At 37.6% G+C, this 12,119-nt stretch overlaps 1 protein-coding gene across 2 annotated transcripts in view; it reads right to left on the bottom strand.

The window, feature by feature from the left end:
* PDCD10 (programmed cell death 10) overlaps positions 1-12,119 on the bottom strand; it is a 51,253-nt gene that overhangs the window by 19,132 nt on the left and 20,002 nt on the right. For both annotated transcript variants that reach the window (XM_019959916.2, XM_019959921.2), the window contains one exon: positions 2,469-2,522. In XM_019959916.2, the coding sequence (XP_019815475.1) occupies positions 2,469-2,522 (54 nt within the window). The remainder of the gene's footprint in view (positions 1-2,468; positions 2,523-12,119) is intronic.

Genomic DNA, 12,119 nt, shown 5'->3' with positions numbered 1-12,119 from the left:
TTCAGGATGTCTGGCTCTAGGTGAGTGATCACACTGTCCTGAATGGAGTACTACTCAGCATTACAAAGAACACATTTGAGTCAGTTCTAATGAGGCGGATAAAACTGGAGCCTATTATATAGAGTGAAATAAGTCAGAAAGAAAAACACAAATATAATATATTAACACATATATAAGGAATTTAGAAAGATGGTAATGACGACCCTATATGCAAGACAGCAAAAGAGACACAGATGTAAAAAACAGACTTTTGGACTCTGTGGGAGAAGGCAAGGGTGGAATGATTTGAGAGAATAGCACTGAAACATGTATATTACCATATGTGAAATAGATGACCAGTCCAAGTTCGATGCGTGAAATAGGGCACTCAAAGCTGGTGCACTGGGACAACCCAGAGAGAGAGGATGGGGAGGGAGGTGTGAGGGGGGTACAGGACGGGGGGAACACGAGCACACCCACGGCTGGCTCACGTCAATGTATGGCAAAAACCACCACAACGTTGCAAAGTAAATAGCCTCCAATTAAAATAAATTAAAAAAAAAAAAAAGAATCAGTGCCATGAATAAAATTTATCCAGATCTATCATATTTAACCAGATTTATCATAACCACATACTTTAAACAGTTTGCTTTTTAATTATACTTTAGAGTTAAAATGTCAGCTTATATATAAGGATATTACAAGGAAAAGCTTAATAATGTTCATTATTTTATGTCTTTTATGACTGTCAGTGGGTATATAATAAATACTTCAGAGTGAGTCGTCCTTATGAGGACACACAGGAGAAGTTTCTCTCTCTTCTTGGTATCAGAAAAGCCAAAAACCCTTTTGCCTTATCAATATTGTGGTGTGTAACAGATCATTTTTCCTTCTTTGGCCACAAAGATGGTTAAAATAGTCCCTATGATGCCACCCTGACAACCAAATATACCATTCAAAATCACACTGATACTTAATGCAAAGAAGAAAACGAAAAACAAATAAACAACAAAAAACTCCACTAAGGACGGTGCTACTTCATTCATTCTCTTCATTAATCCAATGATTTGGCAGGATATATTTAAATAAAATTAGTATGCCTGTGTATACAGGCACTGCATTTAGAGTATTACATCAAAATAGTACTGATCAATACACAAAATGTAATTTCTAGTAGTGAAATAGATGTCTAACGGCATTATTTATGCTACCAGGTAAGCAAGGTATCAATAAGCTAACCTCTGCCATAAAAAGAAATCAAGCTGAATATTCACAGTTTCAACTCCAATGAGACTCAGCTATAAATTTATTCTAGATTTAAACATTAAAATACTTGAAATATAAGTTGTTTTAGCTACTGAAGGGAGAAAACACACAAAAAGTAAATAAAAATCAAAATTTTGGGTATCCTGATACGTATTTAGGTCTTCCCAGGTGGCGCTAGTAGTAAAGAACCTGCCTGCCAGTGAAGGAGATATAAGAGGATCAAACGTGGGTTGAATCCCTGGGTCGGGAAGATACCCTGGAGAAGGAAATGGCAACCCACTCCAGTATTTTTGCCTGGCGAATCCCATGGACAGAGTAGCCTGGCAGGCTACAGTTCATGGTATCACAAGAGTCAGACATAACTGAAGTGATTTGGGATGGATGTCTATTTAGGATGAAATGGATTAAGTCTTATATGAAAGGCTGCATTCAGTAAGTGGAGTAGGGCTATCCAATAGAAATATTTGGTAGGAGCCTATCTGATTTAAAATTCTTAGTAGCCACATTAAAAAAATAGAAAAAACAAATCAAGTTATTTTAAGAGTACACCCAAAATATTATCATTTCAACATGCAATCAACATAATACATATTACTGAGTTGCTTATAAACCTGGAGTACAACTCAATTTGAACTTGCTATGTTTTAAATGCTCAACAGCAACATGTAAGCTAGGGATTATCAACTTAATATCTTCAGGGCAATGAAACAATAAGACAATGAAAAAGTTCACCCTGAGTGACTCAGCTGATCCTCAAAATATCCTTGATGTGATCAACACAGAGCTCTTATTTCCCCATTCAAAACACAGTTTTACACTTATGTTCTATAGTTAAAAACAGCATGAAGAAAATCTTTGGGTTTAACTTTATAAAAGTTTTGAATACGTCAAATAAAACAGAATTTTAAAATATACTCTAAAGCTAAAGAGAAAACATTCTGAAGAAGTCAGTTTAAAAGCACAAAGTGATGAACAGCTGAATGCTACTGAAAGAGCACTTGTTCCAACTCACTTTTTAGAAGTGTTTTAAGCTTTAAAAGTGTAGCACTAAAACAGGCACAAGATGACTGAAAAGGTTTTCACTAAACAACAGAACAAAAACAAAAGAGAAAGGTACCCAAAAAGAAAGGTTAAAAAAATAAACTGACATTTATGACATGGTATTTAGATTTCTTTATAAGATACATTTTAACCACCATAATAATAAATTATCTGTGCCTCACCTTAATGAAAGCTGCTCTCAGTGTCTGAGCTGCGGACAGATTTACTCGTTCTAGCTGCAATAAAAATTTTAAATCATTAATATCAGTTTTCTGGAAAAAATACATTTCTGATACTGCATTTTAAAGTAATCACACTGATACACCCATCAATTAACAAACATAACTTGCTAAAGATTCTGAATCAACATAATTCTTCAAATAGATGATCTAAAATTTTCATTAGAAAGGATGAAAAATTAAGGTATGTGTATTAGTCCCTTATTTATTCCTTTGGGGCTTCCTAGGTGGCGCTAGTGGCAAAGAACATGTCGACCAACGCAGGAGACTTAAGAGATGCGGGTTTGATTCCTGAGTCAGGAGGATCTCCTGGAGGCAAGCATGGCAACCCACTTCAGTATTCTTTCTAGAGCATCCCATGGACAGAGGAGCCTCGTGGGCTAAAGTCCACAGGGTCGCAAAGAGTTGGACACAACTGAAGCGACTTAGCACACATCACCTTAAAGACTGATTTAAGATAAGCACAGAATTCAAAATAGTGTATGTCCCTAGTAGAAATAAACATATTCACTTAAATTTTTGAAAATGGGAGGATTCAAGATTAACTTTCAATGTTCAGTTAAAAAGAGATGGCAAATTATGTGTGTATCGACTATAAAATGACCAAAACAAAGAAAATATGTATTACTTAAGATTTTTTGTATTTACTACCTTACTCTTTTATTTTTTTAATTGGAGTACAGTTGGTTGACAGTATTGTGCCAATCTCTGCTGTACAGGAAAGTAACTCAGTTATACACATACATTCTATTTTTAATATTCTTTCCCATTACAGTTTATCCACTGCATATATAGATTACAATATATCCATTGTATATATGTACCACGTCTTCTTTACCCATTCATCTGTTGATGGACATATAGGCAGTCTCCATGACCTGGCTGCTGTGAATGGTGCTGCTATAAACACAGGGGTGCATGCATCTTTTTGCATTATAGTTTTGTTCAGGTATATGCCCAGGAGTGGGATTGCTGGATCATATGGCAATTTTTAGTTTTTTGAAGAACCTCTACACTGTTTTCCATGGTGGTTACAACAACTTACATTCCCACCAGCAGTACAGGGCGGTTCCCTTTTCTCCACACCCTCTCCAGCATTTTTATTTGTAGATACTTTAATGATGGCCATTCTGACTGGTGTTAAGTGGCACCTCACTGTAGTTTTGATTTGTATTTCTCTAATAATTAGTGATGTTGACATCTTTTCATGTTGCCTATTGGCTGTCTGTATGTCTTCTTTGGAGAACTGTCTATTAAGATCTTCTGACAGTTTTTCAATTGGGTTGTCTTTTTGTTGTTGAACTGTATAAGCTGTTTGTATATTTTGAAGATTAAGCCCCTGTCTGTAGCATCATTTGCAAATATTTTCTCCCATTCTGTAGGTTGTCTTTTCATTTTTTTATGGTTTCCCTTTGCTGTGCAAAAGCTTGTAAGTTAGATTAGGTCTCATTTATTTTTATTTCTAGTGCCTACTACCTAACTCTTTTAAAACTGCTTCTTCATCTCCTCAGGCATTAAACTAAGGTAAGTCTTTTTTTTAATTAATTAGAAAACAGTACTGATAAAAGGTTTGTTACTTAAATTGAAGACTGTGGGTCATCTGGATTTTACAGATGTTTATATCTGTCTTCTTTTTTTTTAATCAGAATTTTAAAAATGGCTACCAAAAGTCCTGAATTGAAAGTTTAACTCAAATGCTTTTAACTTTTATTATCAAATGTATAAGGATTATAATTCTGAAAGATAAATGTCCTTATTAAACACTGTGTAAGTTGCTTTTCATTGGGCTAAAGAAGGTATACAATTTCATAAAAGTTACTACATTTTTTGAAGAATTAATTGCCAGGCTTAAAATAACTAGCTTCAGTTAAAATCAGATTTTGTTAGTTCCTAAGAATTAGGCCAGTTAACTCAATAAAACTCAATGTATATATTTTTTATTTGGGATAATATTAAACCTTCAAAATCAATGTAATCTTTGTAGATTTTTATGCAAGTATAATATTTCTAAAAAAACCTTATGGTTATAGATCACATAATGATTTCATTACGCAGTAACTATTATTTTCAATTCTTTAAGGCAATGAAAACAGTTTTACACACACACATACAATTTAGTGACTCTCCAAACAGTTTAAATTAATTTATTTTCTAAATAAGACAGAAATGCCAAGAACCTTATCTCCCTGTGAGTTACTTGCCTTAACAAAAAGAAAAGCATCAAAACTGGCCAAGATTAACAATTTATCTCCAAAATAAACAATGGGCCATTCAATTTAGTATTTATTTAACTTGGCTTCTACAAACCTTGTAAAATCTAACACTGCCCTGGTAAGTAAAAGGAAAGACACAAGGGGATCCAGGTAGGCAAAAATAGCAAGTAAGCAACTAAATAAGATATTAATTAACTAATGAAGGTATACCTCCAAGAAATTAAAATTTCCTCTTCCACCAAATTCACTTAATTATAATGAATCACAAAGATTTAGTAATATAGTTCTTCTGATCTCAAGTTCTTATTGTACAAGGGAGGCAGAGGGAGACAGAATGAATGTTTCCTCCCTGACAGGAACCCATTTCCTTGTTCGGGTTTACACCACACTGACCTCTTTCACCAAGTCAAAGGTCTGAGTCAGATGAGTGCCTTTCAAGTATCAGCATTAACTCACTCTGTACTGCCCTAACTGGTATATGAAAGGGTCAATGCAAGTAAAAGGGGCTGCCAGTCAGTGAGGAACTATATAATTAGCCAAGATAGACATCTACAGCTCTAGATTTCTAGATTAAGTTTACATATGTGTATCTTAGAAAGGAGAGAAAGCTCAGACTTAGCATACTGAATCAAGTCAGTGATCTGGGAAGCACCTGACAAGAACTCCACTGGGAGTCATTTGGGATACAGTATTTACCCACACATCTTGCAATAATCCCACCAGGATTTATTACTCATAAGATATTCACAATGCCCAGGCAATACCAGGCATATAGGCACCTACATACATTCAAAAAATACTTTGAATGAAACTTAACCTTTCATCCATAAATTTACCTAAATTGTTTTTTAATATATTTATAATTTCAGCCTCTAATACTCAAGTAGCACAGTATGTTTACACCTTCCCTATTATAATGGGCTTCTATTTAAGGCCTCTCACATGTGATAGATGATTTCATAATAAACTCATGTTCACCTTACCTGTACTTTTCATTAAAGTATCAGGTTCCAGTAATATACCAGTAACAGCTACCACTGTACTAAGCACATATTATGGACTTTATTATGTATTTTTATAGAGTATCTCTAACTAACCCTCATAATAAATCTCTAACTATCTATCATCATCTCCATTTTATAGAGGAATAAACTCAGTTTGCATAAATTTTCCCAACATAAAAGAGCTAAAAAGTACAGAAACAGGCTTCATACCAGATCTGTCTGGCTCTAAAACCAATACACAAGCCACTCAGCTCCCTGTATGCACCCACCCTGTACTCACCCTTTACAGGCTGCCTTCTGTCCCATCACTGAATCTCTTCAACTGCTTAAGAACCAACAATGTACTGAGTTTCTACCATGTGAGAGAAGTCAGTTTGAGAGATACAAAGAAACAGACTATATTCCTGGAACCCCAGAAGACTAAGTAAGTAGCTACAAAGAAGCTGATGGGATCACTGTCAGCTGAAGTAAAAAGTATGAAGATGAGAGCTAAACTGGTCCTTGAAGAATGTGACCTCCTAAAATCCTCCTCCTTAGTGTTTCTTCAGGGTTGCTAGCACCCTGTGGATATAATGACCGTTATGTCAGTTTGGAACAGATAATAATATCCACTTTGTTTCCAATACTTTTCTACTGGGTCCAGTATTTTTTTAGCTTTTGGGATAATGGTCTTTGACTGGTGTATGTTTAAGGAGCCAGTGGAATCATTTTTCAGCAGTGCCTGACAGTGCATATACCGTATTTTAAATCCAAAGAAAAAGGAAAGGGATATATGATGACATTTTTGTACGAATGGATACTGGGACATGGAGAGGCACTCCTGGATCTCTGCCATGTTGGATTTCCATGTCGCCAGTAAAAAAGTTAAGAGAGAGGGAATCAGAGTAAGAGAAAAGGGCACATAACACCTCTCCTCACTTAGAGACGAAAGTGCAACTGGAGGGAAACTATAGGCTGGGTGAGCTTAACATTAAGGTCTCACCTCAACCTCACATTTTGTCTCCTTCTCAGTTGTGTGAGCTCCTCCTGTAACTTACTCTTCACAGCTTTTGCATCCACTTACTGCTGCTGCTGCTAAGTCGCTCCAGTCGTGTCCGACTCTGTGCGACCCCACAGACGGCAGCCCACCAGGCTCCACCGTCCCTGGGATTCTCCAGGCAAGAACACTGGAGTGGGTTGCCATTTCCTTTTCCAATGCGTGAAAGTGAAAAGTGAAAGGGAAGTCGCTCAGTCACAACCCCATGGACTGCAGCCCACCAGGCTCTTCCATCCATGGGATTTTCCAGGCAAGAGTACTGGAGTGGGTTGCCATTGCCTTCTCCACCACTGTTAACTAACTGCAAACTTTTCAAACTTAACTTTTTGGATCACTTCTAAACATATTTTAAAAGCTTATATAATTTTGAATCCATAGAGTGCTTTTATTATATCACTCCCTCTAGAAATAACAGTTCATTTCTGTACTTTATTTTCTAGTATCAAGCCAATTTCTTTTTCTTAAAAAATACATTAAAAAAAATGTCTGATCACGCTATGCAGCATGCAGGATTTTAGTTCCCTGACTAGAGACTGAACCCCAGTCCCCTGCAGTAGTGGCTTGGAGTCTTAATCACTAGACTGCCAGGGAGTCCCTCAAGCCAGTTTCTTAAACCTGAAATTAAAAAAATATATATCCACTTAACACTTGCATTGGAGAAGGAAATGGCAACCCACTCCAGTGTTCTTGCCTGGAGAATCCCAAGGACTGTGGAGCCTGGTGGGCTGCCGTCTATGGGGTTGCACATAGTTGGACACGACTGAAGCGACTTAGCAGTAGCAGTAACACTTTAGTATCAAGTTTTAAACAGTCTTACAAAACCTTTTAAGTTTTTTTTTTAGGTCAAAATAATTATAATTAATTAGTTGGTTCCAAATTGTCTATAAAACCTGCTTCCTCAAAATCAGGCCAATTTCCCCCACACTGATACCTTCTCCCTTTTTCCCACCCTCCCCTCAATGCCATCAAGATTACTGACCATATTCTTTAAAAGAAAGTTAAACTGAGCCACGAATAAAAACTCCACATACATCTCTTGTGATTCAAATGATGATGAGAAGAGTTAGGTTAAAAAAAAAAAAAAGCCAGAACAAAAACAGAAGTAGACAGAATCGAGAGGCCACTCATTAAATTTTACGAGTTTACAAAGGCAAAGTGCAATCATCTGTTCTGTACATAGTAAGTCCAATAACTGGCTCTAAAAGAATCAGTTTCTGGGATTGCTAAGTTGTCTAGCAAAAAAATAAGCAGAGCCATCTAACTACTGTAAGAATATCCCACTAAAACATTGCCTAAAAATGTGCACACTCTCAGGTATGATCACAATTTTATATAAAATTATGTGGAAGACTACTTAATAATAAGATCTAATACTTACACGTGTCTGGTACTGTTCTAAGCACTACATCAATTCACTTACTTCCGAGAGTTGTGAGAATTAAATAAAATATTTTTTATCCTCATTTTGCAGAACAGAAAACTAAGACAAGATTATATAGCACAGTAAATGGCAGAGAAGTAAATCAAATCCAAAATATTAACTATGATCACTTCTAAATATTGGGATTATAAGTGAAGCCCACGCCTTCACTGTGAAGAAGTGTAAATATTTACTTAAAATTTGAGGTTTGATTTTTTTAATAGGAAAAATATTTATATTTGCCTTAAAAAGTTTTCTTTCAAGTCACCGGGAAAGAACATACATAACATGTCTTTTCCTGGAATGAAGAACCGAACCATACATCCTTCCTCCTCCATATACAAAGAGTCAGCAAAAAAGGACACAGAACGTGAGAACCTGATCTATATAAGACTTGGCCTGAAGTTTCTATAAACTCATTATTCCATAATGCAACCAGGAGACCTATTTCACAGTACATTTACAACACAGGCAATATACTTGGACTCTGAACTGTGCAGCAGCTGACTAAACAAGCAGCTTACTTTCCGCATAGCTTCATTAAGTTTAGCAAGCATCTTGCTCCCAGAATGTCATAAATAACTTTCCCCTGTGAGCTGGAGTAACAGTACTAACATTTCCCCAGGTGTAAGGATATCCTACTATCTAAAAATCGGTTCTGCAAAATGGCTTCTAAGCTACCATTGTTAGTTTTATGAATGTAACATTAAAGTGAGCATGCATAAGTTTTTTAACTCTTCCCAACACAGTGGAAAAAATTTAGTGAATCATTTACCTTCAGAGTAAAACTTTATCCCTATTGTGGTGGTGTTTTTTGTAAAATTAATTTGATATCCATTTTATCTTTAAATATGCAAAGCAGAGAAAAGCAGAGCCAAACTAGATTTTAATTTCCCCATTACTAGATTTATAGAAAAATCCATGTTTGAACTATAGTTAAATAAAGGTATCTTATTTAAGATGTTACAATAATACATTGGAATGCCAGAGAACAATGCTTATATATTATTAAAAAAAAAATTGATACCATGATCAATAAACTCAATATGAGAAATCAGACCCTGAGAAGAGCTACCCAAGTCCGAGGCCAGGGGCGGCGGCTGGGAAGACCAACTCCACGCCCGAGGCCGGGGCAGCGGCCAGGAGGACCAACCCCACCTCCAAGGAGCAGTGGCAGCTCCGGCGCAGGAGGGCCTAGAGGAGCTATCCCACGTTGAAGGTCAGGAAGGGTGGCGGTGAGGAGATGACCCTTGTCCAAGGTAAGGAGCAGCGGCTGCACTTTGCTGGAGCAGCCGTGAAGAGATACCCCACGCCCAAGGGAAGAGAAACCCAAGTAAGATGGTAGGTGTTGCAAGAGGGCATCAGAGGGTAGACACACTGAAACCATACTCACAGAAAACTAGTCAATTTAATCACCCTAGGACCACAGCCTTGTCTAACTCAATGACATTAAGCCATGTCCATGGGGCAACCCAAAATGGGCGGGTCATAATGGAGAGATCTGACAGAATGTGGTCCACTGGAGAAGGCAATGGCAAACCACTTCAGTATTCTTGCCCTGAGAACCCCATGAACAGTATGAAAAGGCAAAATGATAGGATACTGAAAGAGAAACTCCCCAGGTCAGTAGGGGTCCAATATGCTACTGGAGATCAGTGGAGAAATAACTTCAGAATGAAGGGATGGAGCCAAAGCAAAAACAATACCCAACTGTGGATATGACTGGTGAAAGAAGCAAGGTCCGATGCTGTGAAGAGCAATATTGCATAGGAATCTGGAATGTCAGGTCCATGAATCAAGGCAAATTGGAAGTGGTTAAACAAGAGATGGCAAGAGTGAATGTCGACATTCTAGGAATCAGCAAACTAAAATGGACTGGAATGGGTGAATTTAACTCAGATGACCATTATATCTACTACTGCGGGCAGGAATTCCTCAGAAGAAATGGAGTAGCCATCATGGTCAACAAAAGAGTCCGAAATGCAGTACTTGGATGCAATCTCAAAAACGATAGAATGATCTCTGTTCATTTCCAAGGCAGACCATTCAATATCACAGTAATCCAAGTCTATGCCCCAAGCAGTAACGCTGAAGAAGCTGAAGTTGAACGGTTCTATGAAGACCTACAAGACCTTTTAGAACTAACACCCAAAAAAGATGTCCTTTTCATTATAGGGGACTGGAATGCAAAAGTAGGAAGTCAAGAAACACCTGGAGTAACACGCAAATTTGGCCTTGGAATACGGAATGAAGCAGGGCAAAGACTAATAGAGTTTTGCCAAGAAAATGCACTGGTCATAGCAAACACTCTCTTCCAACAACACAAGACTCTACACATGGACATCACCGGATGGTAAACACTGAAATCAGATTGATTATATTCTTTGCAGCCAAAGATAGAGAAGCTCTATACAGTCAGCAAAAACAAGATCAGGAGCCGACTGTGGCTCAGATCATGAACTCCTTATTACCAAATTCAGACTGAAATTGAAGAAAGTAGGGAAAACCACTAGACCATTCAGGTATGACCTAAATCAAATCCCTTATGATTATACAGTGGAAGAGAGAAACAGATTTAAGGGCCTAGATCTGACAGAGTGCCTGATGAACTATGGAATGAGGTTCGTGACACTGTACAGGAGACAGGGATCAAGACCATACCCATGGAAAAGAAATGCAAAAAAGCAAAATGGCTGTCTGGGGAGGCCTTACAAATAGCTGTGAAAAGAAGAGAAGCAAAAAGCAAAGGAGAAAAGGAAAGATATAAGCATATAATGCAGAGTTCCAAAGACTAACAAGGAGAGATAAGAAAGCCTTCCTCAGTGATCAATGCAAAGAAATAGAGGAAAACAACAGAATGGGAAAGACTAGAGATCTCAAGAAAATTAGAGATACCAAGGGGACATTTCATGCAAAGATGGGCTCGATAAAGGACAGAAATGGTATGGACCTAACAGAAGCAGAAGATATTAAGAAGAGGTGGCAAGAATACACAGAAGAACTGTACAAAAAAGATCTTCACAACCCAGATAATCACGATGGTGTGATCACTCACCTAGACCCAGACATCCTGGAACGTGAAGTCAAGTGGGCCTTAGAAAGCATCACTACGAACAAAGCTAGTGGAGGTAATGGAATTCCAGTTGAGCTATTTCAAATCCTGAAAGATGATGCTGTGAAAGTGCTGCACTCAATATGCCAGCAAATTTCTAAAACTCAGCAGTGGCCACAGGACTGGAAAAGGTCAGTTTTCATTCCAATCCCAAAGAAAGGCAATGCCAAAGAATGCTCAAACTACCACACAATTGCACTCATCTCACATGCTAGTAAAGTAATGCTCAAAATTCTCCAAGCCAGGCTTAAGCAATACGTGAACCGTGAACTTCCTGATGTTCAAGCTGGTTTTAGAAAAGGCAGAGGAACCAGAGATCATATTGCCAAAATCCGCTGGGTCATGGAAAAAGCAAGAGTTCCAGAAAAACATCTCTTTCTGCTTTATTGACTATGCCAAAGCCTTTGACTGTATGGATCACAATAAACTGTGGAAAATTCTGAAAGAGATGGGAATACAAGACCACCTGACCTGCCTCTTGAGAAATCTGTATGCAGGTCAGGAAGCAACAGTTAAAACTGGACATGGAACAATAGACTGGTTCCAAATAGGAAAAAGAGTACGTCAAGGCTGTATATTGTCACCCTGCTTATTTAACTTCTATGCAGAGTACATCATGAGAAACGCTGGGCTGGAAGAAACACAAGCTGGAATCAAGATTGCTGGGAGAAATATCAATAACCTCAGATATGCAGATGATACCACCCTTACGGCAGAAAGTGAAGAGGAAGTAAAAAGCCTCTTGATGAAAGTAAAAGTGGAGAGTGAAAAAGGTGGCTTAAAGCTCAACATTCAGAAAATGAAGATCA

Source organism: Bos indicus, chromosome 1, assembly GCF_029378745.1.
Source record: "Bos indicus isolate NIAB-ARS_2022 breed Sahiwal x Tharparkar chromosome 1, NIAB-ARS_B.indTharparkar_mat_pri_1.0, whole genome shotgun sequence".
NCBI lineage: Eukaryota > Metazoa > Chordata > Mammalia > Artiodactyla > Bovidae > Bos > Bos indicus.
The sequence above is the reverse complement of the archived record's forward strand: the minus strand, read 5'-3'. Positions and strand labels throughout refer to the sequence as shown.